This window comes from Moschus berezovskii, chromosome 14 (assembly GCF_049115385.1).
Source record: "Moschus berezovskii isolate FMDL1 chromosome 14, NW_MosBer_1.0, whole genome shotgun sequence".
Taxonomy (NCBI): Eukaryota; Metazoa; Chordata; class Mammalia; order Artiodactyla; family Moschidae; genus Moschus; species Moschus berezovskii.
In genome coordinates this window covers 61,493,181-61,517,454 of record NC_142473.1, presented here as the reverse complement: position 1 = coordinate 61,517,454, position 24,274 = coordinate 61,493,181, and the positions used below count along the sequence as shown (strand labels likewise).

Sequence of the window (24,274 nt, the reverse complement as noted above, 5' to 3'; positions counted from 1 at the left end):
TGAACTGAACTGAACTGAAGAACATTTCAGAAATTAAATTATAAACAAAACAGACTTTTCCCATACCATGCATTCAAGAAAAATAATTCAGAAGCTAATTTTAGTAAGTTTTGGTCTCCTAGGAGGATCCTAAGTGACTTTTGTTTTTATGTCTACCCTTATCAAAAGTGATTATACACAAGCTTCTACTTCTGAACAGGGCTTCCCAGGTGGCCCGAGCAGTAAAGAACATGCCTGGCAATGCAGGAGACATAAGAGATGTGGTTTTGATCCCTGGGTCAGAAAGATCCCCTGGAGGAGGGCATGGCAATCCACGCCAGTATTCTTGCCTGTTAAATTCCATGGACAGAGGAGCCTGGTAGGCTACAGTTTGTAGAGTTGGACACAACTGAAGTGACCCACTGCAACATTTCTTTTTTTTTTTTTTTAATTTTTCTGAACAAGATGAAGTAACAGAGATTGACTTTACCCACATTCCAGAAATAACCGAATAATTCCCAAACTACATAATGCAACAGATTTCAAGACTGGATGTGAGACAATGAAGGACAGTGATCCCTAAGAGGTGGGAAACAATGCAGGTGAGCATTATGGTTGCCTGAAAGAGTCCCAAGAGTGCAGAGGGACAACCAAGACAGTGAGCATTCATGTGAGGAAACTAGCTGAGGACATAAGCACCTGAAAGGATTAGAGGAAACAGTTTCAGGAGCTCACAGAGTCAGGTAGGAATAGGGCCTGTTCCCACCAGCCAGACTGGAAATCCTCATTATTCACAGTTCACTGGGTAGAGTACACAAAAAGATTTGGTTTTTATCGTGGGGGAAAATTAGTGCTAGAAAGAGCACTGATGTGAGGCTAACTCACAAATCCTAAAAGCAAGACCCAAAAGAATCAAATAATTTTCAAGTAACTAAACCACAATGAGCTCTCTCTAAAGATCTATTGGAACAGTTAGAATTAAAAAGATTGACTATCATGAGGACTAGTGAGTATATGGAAAACTAGAACTCTCATATATCGCTGGCAGAAATGGAAAATGTGTAGAAATTCTGGGGAAAAGTTCTGCAATGTCTTAGAAGGATAAAAATCTACCTATCATAAAATCTAGTCATTTTTATTCTAGGCATTTACCCAAGAGAAATAATAGTACTTGTCCAAACAAACATTTGTAGATGAATGTTAATAGCACCTTTATTTAAAATTGTAACAACTTAACCTCCCCCCAAATTATTAATATGAATGGATAATTATTAAGATTCATCTTAATTATGAAGATGAAGGGATAATTGAATTCTGATATGGCCATATCATGCAGTACTATTAATACTCAGCAATAAAGAGGGAGGATTTACTGATAAATGTTATGACATGGATGAACCTCAAAATATTTATGTTGGGTGAAAGAAACTAGAAAAAATTCACACATTGTATGACTCTATTTACATAACAGTCTGGAAAATACAAATTTATCTATAATGACAGAAAATGTTTGCCTGAGCCCAGGGGTGGGATTTGGGAGGCTGGGATTACAAGAAATCACAAGGAAACCTTTAGAAGTAATAGATATGTTCATTATCTTGACTGCGGTTGTGGTTTCACAAAAGCATATACATGTATTTAAATGCATTCATTTATACACTCCAAATATGTACATTTTATTACACATTAACTGTAATAAAACCATTTTACAAATGAATACTCATAATTATAAAATTGAAGTACACATTTCTCAAACTTGTATGCACCCTGAAATCACCTGGGAGTTTTTAAATTATGCTGATGCCTAGGTTCCAAAACTAAAGATTCTAATTTAATTGTTCTGGGATGTGGCTTGGGTTTCAGGAATTTAAAAAACTCTTCAGGTGATTCTAATTGGAAGAAATTTGAGAACTTCAGGTATGTTACTTCATTTTCTCTGTCAAATTAGAAGTATTTAGATCTCATGAGTCTTCACGGGAAGATACAAACTTTACCACTGAAGAAGAAATAATCTTTCCAAAAAAATAATCTGGATATCATTCCAAGTGGATGTTTTAGTCTTTGATGGCAATAACCACTTATAAAAACAGAGAAAGACAAAGATATTCTAATATAATACATCCTTTTTATAACTGCCGCAGAGTGATGTTTTATTCCATTGTCAATGATTCTGTTTGTTGAAACTCTTGGGAACATTTAACTTTGGTAGAAAGCAGTTTGCTGGAGGACTGCTTACTGCCTAGGTTCCTAGAAAGAGTTGAGGGCAGGGAGGGGAATGTGAGGGTCCACACTGACCTTGGCGTAGATACAGCTTTCGTTGAGTCTCTGCAGTGAGCAGTTCTTATCACAGAGAGGGCACATGAAGACTTCAGTGGCCTTGCAAATTTCTTGGCTTAAGAAATCAAAGAAGAAAAAGAAAGCATAAACCTCCACACTCAGTAAGCTGCTTAGCCCCTACAGCCAATCCTATGGGAAGTAGTAGGGTGGGAGGAAAAGAAGAAATGGAAATACTGGAGGAGTGGTGGACAGGGGAGAAAGAACTTGAATGACTCCAACTCAAATTTTTAGAATTTTTGTGATACTGAATTTGTTTGCTTCTTTGTTTTAAGAAATCTCTGATCCAAGATATTTTAATGATAATAGGCCAATTTTATACTCAAGAGGCACTTGGGGGGCATTGTTACAAGGACACTTTTCTACCTGATTTCATGGAATGTAGGACAATCTTGGGAGGAACACCTAAGAGTATTTTAACCCAGCTCACAGGCTTGGATGTGGCTGAGCTGGAATCACCTCTGACTATGCTGATTTTTTGGAGAAGGCAATGGCAACCCACTCCAGTACTCTTGCCTGGAAAATCCCATGGATGGAGGAGCCTGGTAGGCTGCAGTCCATGGGGTCGTGAAGAGTTGGACACAACTGAGCGACTTCACTTTCATTTCATGCATTGGAGAAGGAAATGGCAACCCACTCCAGTGTTCTTGCCTGGAGAACCCCAGGGATGGGGGAGCCTGGTGGGCTGCCGTCTATGGGGTCGCACAGAGTCGGACACGGTTGAAGCGACTTAGCAGCAGCAGCAGCATGCTGATTTTTCAGGTCTATAGATCTTTCCCCTGGTTCTCACTGCTTTTACAGTCACCAAAGTGAGTGGCACCCATAATTCACATAATTTCACAACCACTACTGCAGTCAATCAATGCATTATGGATTACTGAAATATATAATATCCTCCCATAGAATGTAACCTTGTAACATTTGCTTCTTGAGTTTATTGCTGTCTTTCAAAAATCTTAGCATACTTCATAGATGACATCATGACATCATTTGGTGTATGTGCTTGGCTGAGGGGCCAATGGGGCGAAGCTACCATCTGTGGGATTATGACTGAACGCCCCAGAATCCCGACCAGGCGGAACCATACGGCAGCACCGCGGGCGCCTCGGTTGGCCTTGGATAGCCCCCACTGTCCCCGCCGGCAGGCCGTCGCCCGCGTCCCTCGGGGCGCAGCGCGGTGCGCCCCGCTGCGCGTCGGGACCGGGGTCAGGTGCGAAGAGCCCTTCGTCCCGGGACACGGGGTGCGGCCAGAAAGGCGGCCGCCCCCTCGCCCGTCACTCACCGCAGGTTCGTGGGGAACCTGGTGCTAAACCATTCTAGACGACCTGCTTCTTGGTCGGGGTTTCGCACGTAGCAGAGCAGCTCCCTCGCTGCGATCTATTGAAAGTCAGCCCATGACATGAGCAGGGCATCAGTAACAATTTCTCAAAAGACTAACAGTCTGAGAGTTCACAGCAACCTGTTATTAGATGTTCTGTGCCTTTATCTGTCGTACCTGGCCCTTTCCCATTTGGTACCCCTTTAATAAACTGTCTTTAAGTAAATCTTCTCTAGCAATGTTGAAGGTAATATAAAGGCATTTAAAACTATGCTTAGAAATACAACTGTTAATAAAAGTTTTGCTGTTTTCAAAATATATAAACTCAAAGAAAAAATAATGCATATCTATTTCAAATACTGGATGTGTACAATCTCAAGCCAAAGTGGAATGACTAGTAAATAATAATACTATCCTGTAATGCAACACCTTACAGTAACCAAAGATGGAGTCATGTCCATTAAGTTTAGTCCTCAATGCAATCTCCTACAATGGTAATTTTCTCAACAACTGAGAGGAAGCTGATGTTTAAGTGATTTGTTCAAGTCATAAGCTTACAAGAGATATTTGAAGGAACTGAGTTTAGGTTTTCCTGATTCTAGGTCCAGTTCTCCATCAACTACAACTCATTTAAAAGAGGGAATAAGTTTATTTCATATTAAAACGGACTTTCCTACAAAAAACTAATTTACTAATGATGATGACGGTATAACAAGTCTTATATATACTATAATTCTCCCACTTTCATATACATCTTATTGCTAGTAATCATGATGTCTATGTGAAGTAGGGGGAAGCAGGTAAAATATACATTTTTAAAGCTCAGAAAAAAAGAAAGATGATTATACCGCCTCTTACTAATACTACTAATTTGTAGAAATAATAAAAAAGAATGTGGATCACAATAAACTGTGGAACATTCTGAAAGAGATGGGAATCCCAAACCACCTGACCTGCCTCTTGAGAAACCTGTATGCAGGTCAGGAAGCAACAGTTAGAACCGGTCATGGAACAACAGACTGGTTCCAAATAGGAAAAGGTGTACGTCAAGGTTGTATATTGTCACCTTGCTTATTTAACTTATATGCAGAGTACATCATGAGGAACGCTGGGCTGGAAGAAGCACAAGCTGGAATCAAGATTGCTGGGAGAAATATCAATAACCTCAGATATGCAGATGACACTACCCTTATGGCAGAAAGTGAAGAGGAACTCAAAAGCCTCTTGATGAAAGTGAAAGAGGAGAGTGAAAAGGTTGGCTTGAAGCTCAACATTCAGAAAACAAAGATCATGGCATCTGGTCCCATCACTTCATGGGAAATAGATGGAAAAACAGTGGAAACAGTGTCAGACTTTATTTTTTTGGGCTCCAAAATCACTGCAGATGCTGATTGCAGCCATGAAATTAAAAGACGCTTGCTCCTTGGAAGGAAAGTTATGACCAACCTTGATAGTATATTAAAAAGCAGAGACATTACTTTGCCGACCAAGGTCCGTCTAGTCAAGGCAATGGTTTTTCCCGTGGTCATGTATGGATGTGAGAGTTGGACTGTGAAGAAAGCTGATCGCCGAAGAATCGATGCTTTTGAACTGTGGTGTTGGAGAAGACTCTTGAGAGTCTCTTATACTGCAAGAAGATCCAACCAGTCCATTCTAAAGGAGATCAATCCTGGATGTTCATTGGAGGGACTGATGCTAAAGCTGAAACTCCAATACTTTGGCCACCTCATGCGACGAGTTGACTCACTGGAAAAGACTCTGATGCTGGGAAAGGTTGGGGGCGGGAGGAGAAGGGGACGACGGAGAATGAGATGGCTGGATGGCATCACTGACTCTGTGGACATGAGTTTGAGTGAACTCCGGGAGTTGGTGATGGACAGGGAGGCCTGGCGTGCTGTGATTCATGGGGTCGCGGAGAGTCGGACACGACTGAGCGACTGAACTGAACTGAACCCACCTCTTGAAGAAAATTCCTATTAAAATCATAATTAATTGTTTAAAAAATGTATAATGTGCCCCGTGTTGAAATTTCACACTAGAATGGTATTAAATTTGGCTTATACTACATCATCTTTTCCACCTTCCAAATAATTAAACAAAAGCAAAGATGTATCAAAGCATTCAGTCTAGGATCCTAGCCATCAGTTCAGTTCAGTTCAGTCGCTCAGTCGTGTCCAACTCTTTGCGACCCCATGAATCACAGCACGCCAGGCCTCCCTGTCCATCACCAACTCCCGGAGTTCACTCAAACTCATGTCCATCGAGTCGGTAATGCCATCCAGCCATCTCATTCTCTGTCGTCCCCTTCTCCTCCCGCCCCAAATCACTTCCAGCATCAGAGTCTTTTCCAGTGAGTCAACTTGTTGCATGAGGTGGCCAAAACCTTATTTTTATGTCCAGAATTATCAAACTCATTTTCTGTAAGTTGCTCAAAGTTCCACTGGACAGATAACACAAAAAACACTAAACAAGTTTTGCAACATTTTTTGGCCTAAAATATGGAATTTGTGACGATTACAGTGTTCTTTGACTTAACCACTAGATGGAGAGAGAGTGCCCAAAGTGTTTCTTAATTTCTTCATAATATATACCTGGCTTCTCTGGTAGTTCAGCAGGTAAAGAATCCACCTGCAATGCAGGAGACCCCAGTTAGATTCCTGGGTCGGAAGATCCCCTGGAGAAGAGATAGGCTACCCACTCCAGTATTCTTGGGCTTTCCTGGGGACTCAGATGTTAAAGAATCCACCTGCAATGCGGAAGACATGGGTTCGATTCTTGGATTGGGAAGATCTCCTGGAGGAGAGCATGGCAACCAACTCCAGTATTCTTGCCTGGAGAATTCCCATAGACAGAGGAGTCTGGCAGGCTATAGTCCATGGGGTAACAAAGCGTCAGACATGACTGAGAGACTAAGCACAACATGATACAAACCATGGCTTAAAATGTGGCTTTCTTTTGTCTTCTATCTATTAGAAATACACATCAAGGGTTAATTCAAAGGAAATAATAACTATCACCAATTTATCATAATTACCACCTCCATCCATAAGGGAGGCGGGAGCAATTTGTCCGTGTCGGGGTGAATGCCTGGACCTGCTCCAGGATCTTGATGCTTCCTGTGATTCTGTTAACATGAAAAGTACGAATAAAATGTGTGGTGATGCCCATTTTGGGGAAATCTGATAATATGAAAGTAGGTTTAAAGGAAGGAAGTTTGGAAACATGAGTAAAACATGGATTTTAGAATAAGATACAATTGTTGAGGAATAAGTAAATGATAAAATGTTAAGCCACACCTGTTAGGGTTGTTATTACCAAACAAAACAAACAAAATAAAGCAAAAACAACACATGTTGGCAAGGATGTAGAAAATTTAGAACACGTGAATATTGTTGGTCGGACTGTAAACTGATGCTGCCACTATGAAAAACAATATGAAGGTTCCTCAAAAATTAAAAATAGAACTTCCATTTAATCCACCAATCCTACTCCTGTGTATATATCTAAAAGAACTGAAATCAAAGTCTCAAAGAGATATCTGCACCTCATTGGTTCACTTCAATATTATTCACACTAGCTAAGGTATGGAAATAACCCAAATATCCATCCACGGATGAATGGATAAAAAGGTGGAATAGAGACATAACAGAATATTAGCCTTAAAAAAAGAAGGATAGTCTACCATACGCAACAACATGAATGAACTTGAAGGACATTATGTTAAGTGAAATAGTCACAGAATAATGAATACTGTGTAATTTCACTTATATTAGGTATCTTATAAAACACACTTATAGATACAGAGTAGAATTGTGGTTGCCAGGGAGTAATGGAACGGAAATGGAAAGCTGCTGTTCAATAGGTATAAAGTGTCAGTTATGTGGGCTGGGTAAACTCTAGAGATGTGCTGTCCAACATTGTACATACAGTTAACAATACTGCAGTGTGCATGTGTGTGTGTGTGTGTGTTAGTCGCTCAGTTGTGTCCAACTCTTTGCAACCCCATAGACTGTAGCCCACCAGGATCCTCTGTCCACGGGATTCTCCAGGCAAGAATACTGGAGTGGGTTGCCATTCCCTTCTCCAGGGGATCTTCTCAATCCAGAAATCAAACCCACATCTCCTGCACTGCAAGCAGACTCTTTACTGTCTGAGCCGCCAGGGAAGCCTGTGCACTTAAGCGTTCTTTTAAAAACACATTTTTTTATTTTTGGCTGTGCTGGGTCTTCTTTGCTGCATGGGCTTTTCTCTGGTTGTAATGAGCAGGGGCTACTCTCTAGTTGCTGTGTGCAGGCTTCTCATTGCAGTGGTTTCTCTTATGCAGAGCATGGGCTGTAGGGCATGTGGGCTTCGGTGGTTGTGGCATATGGGATCAGTAGTTGTGGCTCCTGGGATCTGAGCACAGGTTCAATAGTTGAGAAGCATGGGCTGAGTTGCTCCACTGCATGTGAGATCCTCCTGGACCAGGGATTGATACCCTTTCTCCTGCACTGGCAGGCAGATTCTTCGCCAGAGCCACCAGGGAAGCCCCACTTAAGTGTTCTTATTGCAATTTTTAAAAATTAGATATAGGTTTAACTTGCTAGATATTTCCCCCTAAGTCATCTACCACTCTGAGAATCAATTCTTCATCTCTAGTTGGAGATAATAGCCAAGTGGGATACTACTTCAGGAATACTGATAATGTGCCTGGCACATCATAGGCACTTGATAAACTGATGAAACCCTTATTGCTAAGGAGGTTGTCAGGAGAGGGTTTGAGAGGTCCTTTAAGACCCAACAACTTTTGAAAAGCTGGCCAGTACTGATATTTCTTGGTGAGTTCTAATGCCAAAGAGGCAAGAAAGTTGTTTCTGCTCTTAGCCTTGGACCTGAAACCCAAAGCCTGAGAAGAAGGGACCATGTGTTCCTGCTTGTTCATTTTCATATGCCTATAATATGTCCTCTACCTGATACAAATCTGATCACCTTTGATTGTGTAAGACCAATATACATGTAAATATATGCTTGTACATGCACGTACAAGAAATAATCTGTAACATGATTTTCACATAAACAATTAACTGCAGACCAGTTAACAAATATGACCTTAATTTACATAAACACAACTGGTAGAAACATAAGAAATACAAACGATTCTTTAGCTTTTCAACATTTTGTTACCTTGCAGTAAACAAGAAAGAGCTTACTAAAATAAAACTGAAACAAAGCAACTCAAAGTCCTATGTCCTCCACCCACACGCCATGATAACACCTACAACTTAACCCACGTCTGACACCTTGAATGGAAAAATTCAGTCCCATGAAATTTTGAAAGTCAAGATATTCAGTGATGCTTACCTTGATTTAGAATAGCAAGTCTGACAGGGTCTTAATTATAGTGTGACAGAAGTAGCAGTAATATAATACCATAAAGCACAGAAGAAAAGAGTTTGCGAGTCTTTTAAAACACTCCTTGTGCTAAAGGTTAAAGAATACTTACCTCATACAAAAGGAGTCTAATTTTCTTCATTGGTACATAAATCAATAGGAACAGAAAATCTATTCCTTTCATTGCCTTTTGTTCAATTTCAGCTTCGAAAGTGTGGAGGAGGAAGTCTACACCACGTGGGAAAACTGTGAATATGTTCTCCATGGGATCAATTTGAACAGTAGCTGCCTAAAAATCATTTTCTGCTCTTGACAATTCATTTTAAAAGACCATTTCTCCAAAACCCTAAGTGAAGAGAAGTGATAGTTCCTCAGTCATGTCTGACTCTTTGCGATTCCATGGACTTTACAGTCCATGGAATTTTTCTCCAGGCCAGAATACTGGAGTGGGTTGCCATTTCCTTCTCCAGGGGATCTTCCCAACCCATGGATCAAACACAGGTCTCCCGTATTGCAGGCGGATTCTTTACCACTTGAGCCATCAAAGAAGCCCATTCTATCAAAAAACTATAACTAAAACATGAATTCAATAAATTTTCAGGATGTAAAATCAGTACACAAATATCAGTTGTGTTTATATATACTAACAAAAAAACTATCAATAAGAGAAACTTAAAAAAAAATCCCACTTACAATTACATCAAAAAGAATAAACGCATTTTATGGTCCCATTAACTGTCATGATTGCTACCCAGTAGCACGGCCATGGTTAAAAGATGACCCAAAAGAGAAAAAAGTATTGAGCTTTTAAGGAGAGGAAAAATGCTTTATCATATTTTGAATTGTATCATAGAAGGTTGAACTTGATGAAATCCCTTTGGCACGGTAAATAGAACACGCTATTAAGAGGATTTTTTAATGCCAAGGTGACTCTTACTTCTGCTGAATAATATCATTGAGTGTGTTGTGTACTCAACTGTGTCTGACTCTTCGTGACCCTCTGGACTGTAGCCTGCCAGTCTCCTCTGTCCATGGAATTTTCCAGGCAAGAATACTGGAATGGGTTGCCATTTCCTATTCCTTGGGATCTTCCTGACCCAGGAATTGAACCCACATGTCTTACATCTCCTGAATTGGCAGGGAGACTCTTCACCACTGCACCACTGGGAAGCCTGAATAATTTTATATTGTTTCTATATCCAAATGTTGAGTCATTTAAACTTTAACAGAAAAACCATCATTCTGATAAACATTTGCTATTTCTCAAAACCTTATTTACTACCATTTTGATACTTTAAGTTGATGCTAAAATCTTTTATAAATTCTATTCCCATAGAGAATAAAAAAAAGTAGAAAGTGATTTTGTGTTCTCATGACAGGAGACCACTTAGGATAGGATTTACATGGTACAAATTCAGCTGCAATACAGGAGACTGGGAGACTCAGGTTCGTTCCCTGAGTAAGGAAGAGCCCCTGAAGGAGGAAATGGCAACCCACCCCAATATTCTTGCCTGAGAAATCCCATGGAGAGAGGAGCCTGGTGGGCTACAGTCCATGGGATCACAAAAGAGTCGGACATGACTAAGCAAATAAACAACAACAACGTTTTGTTCAGATATCTTGAGCTATGTAAGATTCTCTCAAGTGCTGAAAGGAAAACCCATCTCCAAGGGTGGTAGTGAAAGTTGTATAAAATGAAACAGTGTGTTTGGAAGGTCTTTGTATATCTTAAGTGTTTAAAGAATTGCATCTATTACAATTATTTGAATTACTATATTGAGAGAGTATTTCAGACTACCAAAGACTATAGCAAATTTAAATTACATAGAATGGTCTATTGCATTGTTGAATTATTATTAGTTATATACTAGAAAGAGAAATTTGGCATAAAGAGAAACAGTTTTAGAACTTATCCAAGATAATCTGCATATAAAAAAATAGGAATGGCCTTTTTATGGTGCCTCTCCCCTACAAAAATAAAAACAAATTGTAGTACCATCATTTATTTTTTAATCAGCATTATTGTAAAGCTTTGATCCAATCAGAAGGCCAAGCTTTTTAGTAAGTCTGTTAATAGCTTACCTTACTTGACTTGCATTCATTGTTAATATTCCATAGAAGAACACACACAAGCCAACAATGGCTGCAGGAATCAGCATTCCAGTATACCATCCCAGCCAAGCAAAGTATAATCCAATCTTCTCACCAAAGTACAGCCTGTGTGAGAAAGCAAATTCTTAGCTTATAGCAACCTAAGGAATACTACAAATATTAATGCCGCACCTAATATGACTTTCAGATAGTTGAGGTTCTGGCTCAATTCCTTCTCAGCTCCATCTGGGATATCATAATCGTCTTGCTTAATAAATCCAGTGATGGTAATAGTTTGTTTTGAATATTGCCTTTATAGGAGCAATTTTGCAAAATCTATTTATTTCTGTGTCAAACTTAACATGGCTCATAAAGCTTTTCATAAGCCAGTTCTTGCTTTGCTTTATCCTCTTGATAGAATGCTTTTTGTTTCCCCCACACAGAGCTGTGCTAAACCATACTGCTTTGGCATAAATTAGAAAAGTGTCTCCCTCTGAAGTAGTTGCTGCAAGCAGATTTGAATTCAGTCTCCGTCTGCACTCTTGGCCAGATTCCCTCATGCCAGACACAATCTGCACAATTTTGTCACACATCTTCCTCAACAAAGTTCAACTCTGCCGTTCCTGGAGCACATGACTCTTTTCTTGGTTAAGGCTGTTTCCTCACTTTGGAAGATTACATTTCACCCTCTTCTCCTGTCTGGCTTATACTTATCCTGCCCTTTATACCACTTCTTCCAGGAAGGCTGCCCTGACTTCACTTCAAACCTGGGTTAGATGTCCCTGGTCTTGCTCCCACACTCCCTTCACCCACGTTTCAGTATCCTAAACTCATAAAACTTCATGACAATTACCTATCATTCTTCCATTCCTCACCCTCCCCATATGACTACAAGCTACTTGAAAATGGACCTGTATCTTGTTTCACTAGCACCCATCACAGGAAGTATTTTGTTGAATGAAACAAAGGGAATGAATGTATTAATTTCCCTTCACTTGATTAACATTTCATATGCACACAGCAGATGAACAAGATGGTTCCAACAACTCAGTTGCTCTTCACCACATCACTGCCAATATTAACTATCACAATTTACAAGGTACCAGTAAGAAATGACAATTTCTTGAATTCTGCATTGTTGTTTACACTCCATCTTCTAAAAATGATTACTTAACACAGTTTTGTTCCAGTACTAGTTTTAGAGATTAGTGTTTTATAGTTCATTCGGGAATACCTCTCTGGTCAAAAATTCTTACTGGAAAGAAAGTTCTCTTGTTATTTATTTTGTTCTTCAGTAAGACTACCCTCTCGAAAATCATTCTCTTTCTACTCCATTCTCTGTATTGTGCCAACTAAAATGTGTGTGTATTCTATCTAGTGTAGACATGAAATCATCCTCTACTGAGCATCATTTATCTAATGTTTTTGCTTTTTTCATTGATTTCTCGTAGGAGACATAGATCAAAAGTCTATTTATTTCTTTTATAATGGAAGTGTTCTACTCTGAAATGAAGCTTATAATATTAGCAGGTATTCTAACAAAGTTACTTGTTCCTTCAAACAAGTGTTCTGCGGGGTGGAGTACGGTTCTGGCACACATTACTAACATTTTTATGATGATGATTATAGAGGACTGCACAGACAGAAACCCTTACATACACAGAGTATTATACCAAGATTTCTAATTATACATTATTGAAGGTTAAGAGGAGCAACGACATTATTTGACAAGAGTACAATTACTTAAGTTATAGCAAATTTCAGATCTGTTTCACGAGAAGAAATTAGTTCCAAGCAAAGAAGGCTAATGAAAATATCCTCAATCTAGAACATGGGTAGTCACAATCTCTTAGGAGCTCTATTCAATTTCTTTAAAACCACAACAGGGCAAGGAGGAACAGAGGGTTATTATTGGTGTCAGCCCATCACACTTCAACCGGAGTCACTCTCTTTTTATGTTGTATATACTGGTATCCTATGTTATGGGGCCTCCCATGTGGCATTAACCCACCTGCCAGTGCAGGAGACCTAAGAGATGCAGGTTTGATCCCTGGGTTGCAAAGATCCACTGGAGAAGGGAATGGAAACCCCCTCCAGTGTTTTTGCCTGGGGAATCCCATGGACAGAGGAACCTGGCAGGCTACAGTCCATAGGTCAAAAAGAGTCAGACATGATTGAAGCAATTTAGCACAGCACATTCTATGTTACGTTTCATTTGACGATAGGATTCTGCTGTTGAAATAACTTCTATCGTAAAAACGAATGTTGAACTCTTTTTAGAGTGAATTATTTCATTTAGTTTTTACACTTAAATCCTTCCAGTGTCTATTGAAAGACATTAGGAAAAAAGTCACACAGCTATCTTAAGCAGGTTTTGTAGCAGACCATTTTTTTAAAATGTATTTTTTTTCCAGATTTCAATATTTTCTTTGGAAAAATAGGCTGAAAAGGCTTTAGCTACTAAAATGTTAGAGTTCATTCTTAAAATGAAAAAAAACACAAACACATGCTTAGAAATGGTTGTTTATAAAAAAAGAAAATGAACTGATACTCCCTCACTTTTCACCTGGGCTTCTCTGGTGGCTCAGTGGTAAAGAATATGCCTGTCAATGCAAGAAGACACAGGAAACACAGGTTCAATCCCTGGGTCGGGAAGATCCCCTTGGAGAAGGAAATCAACCTGCTCCAGTATTCTTGCCAGGATAATCCCATGGACAGAGGAACCTGGTGGGCTACATTCCAGAGAGTCGCAAAGAGTCGAACACCATTGAGCCATTGAGCACACATGCACAGGCTTCACCCTTATCTCATGGCTTTCTTGATCATATTTACACTTCTGGACATTAAATCCTTTTATTAAATTATCTTCAAACACTCCCTTTATTCTGTTCGTTCTATCCGTTTCCTATTAGGACAATGATGGATACAGTTTTGAGTTATTCTTGATATTTATAATTCATGAATATCTCATCAACACATATAATCTTATAATATGAGTGCTATTTTAAAATTTTCATCCTATAAATATTTGTAGTTAGCTGGGGATGTAAGTCTCTTTAATATATATTTCCTGATTTTTAAAAATAAGAACAAATCATCCTCCACCAAAATAAAATAAATTGTGAATATAATATTATTTCAAGACTCATTCAGATTGTGAGCAGTTACTCACTAGGCTATACCTCCTGGAATAAAATAGACACTCATTAAATCTCCGTTGAAAGATAAATATATGCAGAGATGCTATGCTGGCCACCTTTCTATTTGTTCTCAGATCTATTTTCTGCCTTTCCTTCTTTCACTGGGAAGTAGATCAAACAGATTCCCTTGTAAATTGTGGCTAAGTCATACTAGGAGGTCCTGAAAGTCCCAGAGGTGGGAGGATGGGAGGAGCCTGTACCTTTACTCCTCTCCTGGCCATCCTCAGGGCTGTCTCCAGAGGAGCCGTAATTTGTTGTGAATTGTGTGTGTGCTCAGTCGTGTCTGACTCTTTATGAGTTGGTGGACTACAACCCATCGGGTTCCTCTGCCCATAGGATTTTCCTGAAAGAATACTGGAGTGGGTTGCCACACCCTTCTCCCTGGGAACTTCCCAACCTAGGGATCATACCCCGTGTCTCCAGTGTCTCCTGCAATGGTACGCAGATTCTTTCCCACTGAACCACCTCTAATTCTCTGTGGCTTGACTCTTAACACTTCACATCTCTGCAGACAGTCCTAGTTATCAATAGCAAAGCTCCTAACAAAGGGCTCAGGTATTGAGCTCTGAAATACACTTCATCCCGTTTTTCCTCCAGCATTAAGGGTCATTAGCAACTGTCTGCTGTTGTTAATTTTTGGTTTGACATGCTTCACATTCCTGTTTGAGTTCTTAGTTTTCCCATCCCTTGAGAAACTAATTCCCTAAATAGTCTCTTTTATTGAAAAGATGCGTAGTGGCCTTTTTTTTTTCTTGTTCAACCCTGACTGATACAGATGATTTGGAGGGTAAAGAAAATAATTCCAAATCTAAGACAGTGCTGATAAAACAGCATAATATGTATTCCATTATTGGTCTATCCCCAGGACCTACCTGATTAAATCCAGGGGCTGATGTTTGTACCACATTCCCCAGCGTGCCCAGCGCTCATATAATAGATGTCTGTTATTCTGAGGTCCGTGGGTTTTGATGGGTTGGTTACTCTTGTAGGCTCCCTGAAACAAATGAGTTGATACACATTCTTTTAGTGAAATGTGAATTACTAGGAATTGCTTTTGCTTTTTTTTTTTTCTTACAGAATAGTTTAAAAACTTATTGGAAGCTTCAGGATTATAAACATAAGCCCATCACTGGAGTGATGCTGTAAATGCATTTATATATCTATATTTTACTGAAAATATTCTGATAGTTCTTTAAAACTTTTCTTAAATTCCTCTTTTAAACCAATGAAATCCCTTTTATTTAAATTAGACATTAGGTCCGTTTGAAACCTAAGGTCTTTTAATAAACACAATGCTTTCATCATCATTGAGAGAAATTGCTATAATCTTTAGTTCAGAAATTGAGTCTTATTCTGCTTTGAAAAGCTATCCAGTCCCAGAAAATATTTACTTCATTAATAGAAGCTAATGAAAAAAGTAAATGTTCATGGAATAAGTGCCCCTCATCTAAAAGAATCACTACACTGTACACATGAAATTAATACAATATTGTAAATCAACTATATCTTAATTAAAAGTGTTTAACGTATAAGAGATATATCACCAGTTTCAGCCATGTTTTTAAATTCTAGAATTTGTAAAACTTATTTCAGATAAGATATTCCAAAAATGGAATTGTGTTTTAAAATTCTTTATATCGCCTCTCAAAAATCTGTCATATGCAGTTTCAGAAACATAGAATATATCTGTCTTTTAGAAGAAAGTGTTCCCTGAAGGCTGAACTGCTCTGCTTCTATAATTAAAAAAAGGACAATAGATATAATAATTTTATTTTCTGAATCAAAACTTAGACACAGAACTTAACGAAGTTCCTCTGCTCACTTCAATGTGTGATTCTACTTTTATGACATGTTTGATGAAAATTTAAAGCAAGTCAAGTTATTTTTCAGTTACCTCACTTAGATGATGGGGATAAGAATAAATATTGATGATATACCAACATAGAAGAGACTTTGTGAGGACCCACTTGGCATATAACTATAAAATGTCAGGCACATAGGAAGTACAAAATCAGTTAGTCAATTTTATAGATGTTTGCTATACTGTGGCCGTTGAACAGTGCCAAACTAACATCTCCTTCGAGACAGTCAGGGCTGTGAGATGCTATAAAAAAAAATGGCACCTGATTCATGGTCTACAGGTGTCTCAAGGCTGAAATGAGAGGTTCATATGGATTTTGCCTCTGGTTTTTTAACAACAACAAAAAATGGCACCTGATTCAAGGTCTGCAGGTGCCTCAAAGCTGAAATGAGAGGTTCATATGGATTTTGCTTCTGTTTTTCTCACTTCCGGGTTTTCCTGATAGCTCAGTTGGTAAAGAATCTGCCTGCAATGCTGAAGACCTGGGTTCGATCCCTGGGTTAGGAAGATCCCATGGAGAAGGAAACGGCTATTACTCCAGTGTTCTGGCCTAGAGAATTCCCTGGACTGTATAGTCCATGGAGTCGCAAAGAGTCAGACACGACTGAGCTACTTTCACTTTTCACTTTCATCTTCTAACAAAATAAATTAATCAGGTAAAAGCAGAAGTACAGTTAGTGTGCAGTCTCAGAGTTTTCTTTCCTAAGCGAACCCAAGATGCTTAAAGATTGGAAGCTAAGGAGACGGGAGGAAAGATAAAGATGCTTAAGACATCTGCTTGAGAAAAGTTTGTTTTCTTTTGAAATTGGCCTACCCATTAAAATAGCTTGCCCTGAGACTGGGAAGGTAAGTCAAAATCTCAGGTTTCTTTAAATCATTCCTTATAATCCTTCTAAAATACATGACTTTCCTTGCCAGCCTCAATGGTCAGACGTAGGCATTTCCTGGATTTAAGATGCTAACCTTTAGAATCTCTAGTACATCATTGTCTGACTTCTACTCATTAATCTCAATGAACCACAAAGTTCTGGGATGAGAATGACATGAGATGCACTGCAAGAGAAAACTGACCAAAGTGCAGACGCCTGCTCAACCAAGTATTTTCATCCCTTTTCACAGGACTATGTACACTCCTTGATCCCTACCTTTTCCATGATCAGCCCCCTGGTCCAGCCAACACACTGTTCTTCTGTCTCCACTACTCATAATTGGTGGGATTATCAATTCTACCTATATTTTAGGCAGTCTTTCTCATATATATAGTCTTCTCCTTCCCTTTCTTCATTGTTGTGCCAAATATCCCTGGAAATGTCTCTTTCTCCCCTCTTGCTATTGTCTTTTTTGTAAGCAAAAAATAAATCTCAACTGCAGTGAAAAGTATGAGACTGATATTAATAACACTCTTGCATGAAGGAAAAACGAGGTCTAAAACTGTGAGTGACCTTATTCAAATTACAGAGTCCACTGACTCCATTTTCCTCTAAATAAGCTTTGTTTTTCTTTCTTCAAATAGTAGCCTTCAAAATCAATAGGAAATTCCTGAGTCCATTTTATTGACTTGCCACTTTATTTTCATTGCCTGTATTTCAACAATATTGTTTTTTGTCATTTTGTATATGCATACCCGTAATTTTGTATATGTGTACCATATATTAGTTCTTCTACAAAATTACAAGAATAAATGGGGAAATGACTATTATTTACAACCTATTCTTGCTGCTGCTGCTGCTGCTAAGTGGCTTCAGTCATGTCCGACTCTATGCGACCCCATAGACAGCAGCCTACCAGGCTCCTCTGTCCCTGGGATTCTCCAGGCAAGAATACTGGAGTGGGTTGCCATTTCCTTCTCCAACCTGTTCCTAATAGGTTCCAAATTTCACATAAGAAACTGTCAAAAAGAAAAAAAAAACTGTCAGAGCACAGACTAGTTAGGTAGACAAAGTATTTAAAATAATAAAACAAACTATGTGCTATAGAAGCTCTTGTGGGGACTCACACTCCAAACACTTTACCACTTACTGACTAGGTCGTATTGGACATGGCGTTTAATTTCTGAGCCATGTTTCTGTCTCTCTGCAAGGGCAAAATAATGATATCTCCTCTCCAGGATTACTGTCAGATGAATGGGAACATCACTCACAGGACCTGTTGTATGAAACACTCTAACACATTATCTTCTATTTCTATTCCTAGTATTTGTTATTCTATTCGTTATTTCTATTCTTAATATCAGTAGGTATACCATAATGAGTAGAAGCATTGAAGTCTGGATTCTTAGGTTCAAAACTGTGTCATTAATACTTAACCTTTCTCAGACTCAGTGATCTATCTATAAAATAGGGTCAATATTATTGCCCATCTCAAAGGGTTGTTCGCAAGGGTTAAGTGAGATAGTCAATATAAATAACAGCTCAGTACCAAACAGAAAGTGCTCAATACATTTTACCTTTTATGAGTTATACTAGACTGTGAATTCCTCTGTTATAACGATTAGGTTCCGAGTCCTCAGCCTTTAAAAATAGAAGACTGCTGGGCTTTGAAAACACACACATTAAACCCCTAAATACTTTTATCTTATTTTAAAATGCAAAACTGCCTTAAAAAAGAATATCGTGTGTGTGTGTGTGTGTGTGTGTTGAGGGAGGGCGTTTAAAACTGATTCATGTGTCATTTATGACTCAACAGGCAGAGTCTACCACAACATGACCTACTGAAAACTGGAAGAGGTAATAACCTGGCAGAAAATCAAGTAAATAACGGGGTGTAGGGTTGGGGTTGGGGTTTGCCTTGGGCTTTCAGGTATCCCAAGGCAGTAGGCACAGCCCAGAATCTGCCCTGTTTCACAGCTGTGTGAATTCTAAGCTGCGTCAAGCCTGGAGCTCTATGCTGGAGCAGTCTGGCCACAGTGGCTGAGCCACGTCCACGAGTTCCCTCCAAGGCTGGGATTCCTGGTAAAGGGCAAACTGCAGAAGGAATCTAGAACCAGTGTACAGGCACAGATTATAATGGGGGTCTCAGAAAGGTCCAGGGCCACTCACTTAATTGAACCCTAAGGCAGCTAGACTTAACTGAAAAAAAAAATGAGACCAAGCATTGAACAGGAGAAACTTTTTTTATGGAAATTGTTTTTTAAAATTACCTCATGTGGGGGAAAAGCTGCTATATATGAGCCGTTGTTTATAAGTTTACAGATACCTGGAAAGAGAAGAATAGAACAGTACCTGAGTTAGTTTAATTGAAGAATTCCCTCTGAAGCAACATACATAATACTTGGATCAATAAATTAATTTTAAAACAAAATATCCCAAATGACTTCCACAGCCATACCACCTACAAGGACAGTGACACAGTGAAAGAGACTGAATCTAAAAGTCTAATTGTGTCCTTATAAAAATAATAAATGGAACTTTGATAGGTGCTAACAGATGGCACTTTGCCATATCACGAAATGTGGGCATTTTAATACCAACTTATTTGGAGGCAGATGAACCTGGAACAACTTCTTTTTCCTCAAAACAACAAGACTTGGTCAAGGAAGCAGAGGAATTCCCCACTCCCAAAAATGTCTCAAAAGGAGATTGTGTATCAATAAATGTTTAATTCTTTAATGCTGATCCAAAGAGAATAAATAGCAATATGTGACTCTTTTTAAAATCTCTTCTGACCCAATGAGAGTGTAGTGAAATGGACTCTCTCATATCATTCTGGGAAGACTAGATATTGATAAAACTTTCCTGAAGAAAAATTTTTATTGCAATATCATTTACACTAGTAAAGAATTAGAAATAATTATACATCCAAAATTGGGGAATTGCTTCATTATTACGGTTCAAACAATTATATTAGGGTGTGATAAATGACTGCAGTTTGATGAATGCTTATAATAGAGTATTTATAGCTATTTACAATAATGTTTTCAGGCATACTAAGGGCTTGAGAAAATATACATAATGGTAATTTTGAAAAGGACAGAAAATTATAAACATTGGATGATTCTAATTATAAGATATATATGTATGTATGTAAATTTAGCACTATTTTGTAACAGTGACAATTTTTAAATTTTATTTGTGTATCCTTCTGTGTTTACTGCATGTTTGACAAAGTGCATGAATCATTTAAATGTCAGTTTTATCTTTAGAGACTACATAAGGACATAGTGCTATCATTTAGATACACTTGTAGTTTACATTCTGAATTTCTCTATATTTCTCATTTAGAAAACTTCTGATTGTCAAATTTTTAATAAGGATTTAGTGCTTAATTATTTTGACTGCTCAATAATAAATTAATTCTTAATCAGAAGAGAACCAAAGTCTGAACATTCCTCTTTGGATGACTTGAAACATAGTTCATTTTACTAATGTGGCATTCTATTTGAATGCAAATTAGTAGATATTGGTACAAGTTGCCATTGGCTATCAACTCTTTATTTTAAAAAGTTTTTAGAATGTGACTAGCACTATTTCTTCAGCCATCTTTTTCACCCTAACAAATGACCAGCTCATCTGATATCTGCTATTTTCTGCTTTGCTCTATGTAAACTTTGCAATTTTACTTAATTTTCCCCAGTGAAACTTTCTCAATTTTCTGTTGCATCAGACATGTTGTAGCACAGTGCTAAACATTCAAACAACGCAGATGTTTAGAAAGCTAAAGTTGGGTATAATCTCACCTTTCAGAGATAATCTCTAAAATATTTCATATATAGTCTAGATTTTTCTTTTCATCTGTGTTTAGGAAATGGAATTATATTAGACTTATAGTTTTGTAATAATTTTTTCAACTTAATAATTGCTTTCAGATATCTTTCAAAGTCTACAAATAGAGAACGAATACTAATTCTCAATCTCCATCAGTAAAGAGTCTATGTCATATACTTTTTATAATATGTAGAGTATAATAGATGCTGAATACATTTGAGTTGAGTGAATAAAATCACATCATTTTTAATGGGTACATTATGTGGCTATAACTTAGTGGACAAAGTATCTCCAGTATTATTCTACTCTCTTTTCTGTTTACAAAGCCACAGTGGAAAAATATCTACACATATCATTATTCAAGAGTCAGATTTTTTCCTCTGGAATAAATTTCAAGAAATAAAGTCTATGTTCCAAAGTTTTTGCACATTTCACATTTCAATACATGTTGCCATATACCCTTAAAAAAGCTTTGTTTTATTTTGTTTTCTTTCATTAAAGGCTGAAAAATAGAAGGTTGAGAATTTGTTCACTGCATTATATCCTCATATCTAATGCAAGAAGGCAAAGCTTCAGTAGTCAAAAAATACTTCCGAGTGTAATTAGTAAAACTAAATACCATATTGCATTTTGAATTAGTGTTCTTACCCACTTTTGATATTCCATTTTCATATTTGGTGTGCTGCAGCATGTGATAGACTATTCTGCTTCGAGTAGCATTGCTGAAGAAGGTGTCCTTATTGTTAATTATGAAGCTGGGAAGATTAAGGGGATTGGGTTTAATATTCAAAGCAGACCACAGAATCTAGCAATAGTTATAAGGTCCTGGGTAGTCATCCGTGCATTTTCCCCTTAAAATGAATGCATGTAAAGTATAGTAAATCAGAAGAGAAACCCTCTTCTTAAAAGAAAGTCATTTGGCTACAGTTATAAATAATACAGGGCATTATCAAATATTCATTTTAATATCTTTCAGTTTACAAGGAAGCGTAGATATCCTCATATTTCTTGTTGAGCATGAAACAGGAAGAGCTTGTCTTTTGCCTCCCATAAATTTTGTACTACCTTAAGCAACGTGGTTCCAAATAGAACACATTAACAATTGATGTCATTCCCCCATACTGCACTTCCCGAGCGAGGAGCTAGCTTATTTTGTTTTCAGTACATTAGTGATAAGCAATGTTCTCCCTTTCCCTTCATGTCCTACTCTCCCAATGCAGAAAGAGTTGCATGAAATAAATGTGAGAGCCAATTATGTAAAGAGTTAAAAGGTGATTTCAAGAGATGCTGGGAGAAAAGATATGGGAACTCACTGGTGTATCCGTGCACGGCTGAAGGGGCCAGTATAGCAGTCTGACTCCTCCAGGTCTGGGAAAGCTGACTTGTCGAGAACCATTGGGTTTTGGGACATCCATTTTTTGATTCTCCTAAAATATTTTTGCACCCTGGAACAAGGTCACATTTTTTAACTGAATTAGGTTTCATTCCAGAGTCATGAATGTCTACCTTTCACTACCATTCTGAAAAAGAGTTTCCCAAAGACATGCATACATCCACACTCATACCCACACATGTGTATTGTTTCTGTGCTCACACAAAGGAAACAAATTCCAAAACAAACCAAATCTTGCATTTATTTAAATTGTTTCAGGGCAACTAGGTTATCCTCATAAGAAAAGTCTTGTGGAAAAATAATAGAAACTCATCATGTATAAAGATGGGGTAGGAAAAAGCATAAAGAATGAAACCAGTGAGATTATTTATTAAAGTTGTGTGTATACATGTATATATATCTATATATGTGTGGCTACAGATCACTTTAGAAAATCTGCTGCAGTGTGGCTCCACAAACATGGAAACTGAAAAGAAAGAAATGGCTCCAACATACTCAACACATTCAGTTTTAGGAGCCACAGGTCCTATGGGACCAGCAAGGGTTTTGGAATCAAGAAAAATTGTGTTCAAAGACAACTCTGCATTATGGTAGCTGTGGGGACAAGTTATTTAACTTCTTGCCTTGGTTTCTTCACCCATAAAAGTATTCATACTGACATTGCTAGACAGTTGTGAGTTGGTGTTTTACTTTAAACTTGATTATTAACAACAAGTAAAGTTGAGTCAAGGAGGTTTTGTGGTAATTTCAGGACTTTAATGGACAGTTAAATCACCTGAATATCTTGTTAAAATGCAGATGCTAATTCAACTGGCTTGAGTTCTGAGACCCTGAATTTCTAACTAGCTTCTTTGATGCTCATCCTGCTATCCATGGACTCAGCTATGTTATACTTATAAAAATGTGCTATATTTACACACTATGAGGTCTATCTTTGGCAATTTTTGGCTTCTTCTGTAATAGTAAGTCAAAGTGGCAGGAAAGAATATTGCTGAAACTTTAAAAAAAAATTAGTACAACAATGTGCAGGCAATGATTGTATCTTAGAAATTATTTCACTAAAATCTATCATGGTAAAAATAACCATGTATAATTTGAAACAAATGTCAAGTCTTGATGTTAAAGTTTAGCATGTAAAGAGTTTGGACCTTTTCTTTGACAAATAAGGTTATCATTTAGATGCCAAGTCTTTTTTGGCTTTGCAAGGACCAGAGTGTTTCTTTCTAGCCTAAAATAACACATTAAAATTATCTGAAGAGTCTTTTCTGTTTCTTTTTATTACAAAGAAAGTCTGAAATCACAAAATATCACCGCATTCTAGCCATTTGTGCACAGACACGTAAAAACACTGAGTGTGTTATAAAGCAATTATTCTAACTTTTCAAATTCAGCCTAGTGAGGAAAACAATGGTATAGAAGCTGGAGGATAAATTTGCCAGTCATGGAAACTGAGCCAAACATTTCCAGTCTTTGAGCTTTAGGTCCCTCATCTGTAAAAGCAGGAAGTAATTCCATCTGTCCTACTTCATTAGGTGACTAGGAGGATCAAATAAAAGAGGCATCTGATAACAATTAGAAAATGCTGATAAGCTACAGGACTCAAAGGCCTATTATCACTGACAAAATTAGAAAAATGAAATAGAGTGACTTTTAGATCATCATTGACCTTTTAAGGAAAAATAAATCAAATTATCAGTTTAGGCTTTTCACACACTTCCTGCGAAGGAAAACAATAATGTCTGATAATGAAATGCAATCAGTTCAGTTCAGTTTAGCTCAGTCTCTCAGTCGTGTCCGACTCTTTGCGATGCCATGAACCGCAGCACGCCAGGCCTCCCTGTCCATCACCAACTCCCGGAGTCTACCCAAACCCATGTCCATTGAGTCGGTGATGCCATCCAACCATCTCATCCTCTGTCGTCCCCTTCTCCTCCCGCCCTCAATCTTTCCCAGAATCAGGGTCTTTTCCAATGAGTCAGCTCTCTGCATCAGGTGGCCAAAGTATTGGAGTTTCAGCTTCAACAT

The 24,274-nt window shown here is 38.1% G+C and overlaps 1 protein-coding gene across 1 annotated transcript in view; it reads right to left on the bottom strand.

The window, feature by feature from the left end:
* The window catches only part of ANO3 (anoctamin 3), a 423,263-nt gene that overhangs the window by 105,430 nt on the left and 293,559 nt on the right, over positions 1–24,274 (bottom strand). Inside the window, exons 8-13 of the mRNA XM_055423747.2 lie at positions 22,170–22,301; positions 21,505–21,611; positions 19,293–19,348; positions 15,165–15,286; positions 11,084–11,218; positions 2,275–2,371 (exon numbers count right to left, since the gene is read on the bottom strand). Coding sequence (XP_055279722.2) covers positions 2,275–2,371; positions 11,084–11,218; positions 15,165–15,286; positions 19,293–19,348; positions 21,505–21,611; positions 22,170–22,301 — 649 coding nt within the window. The remainder of the gene's footprint in view (positions 1–2,274; positions 2,372–11,083; positions 11,219–15,164; positions 15,287–19,292; positions 19,349–21,504; positions 21,612–22,169; positions 22,302–24,274) is intronic.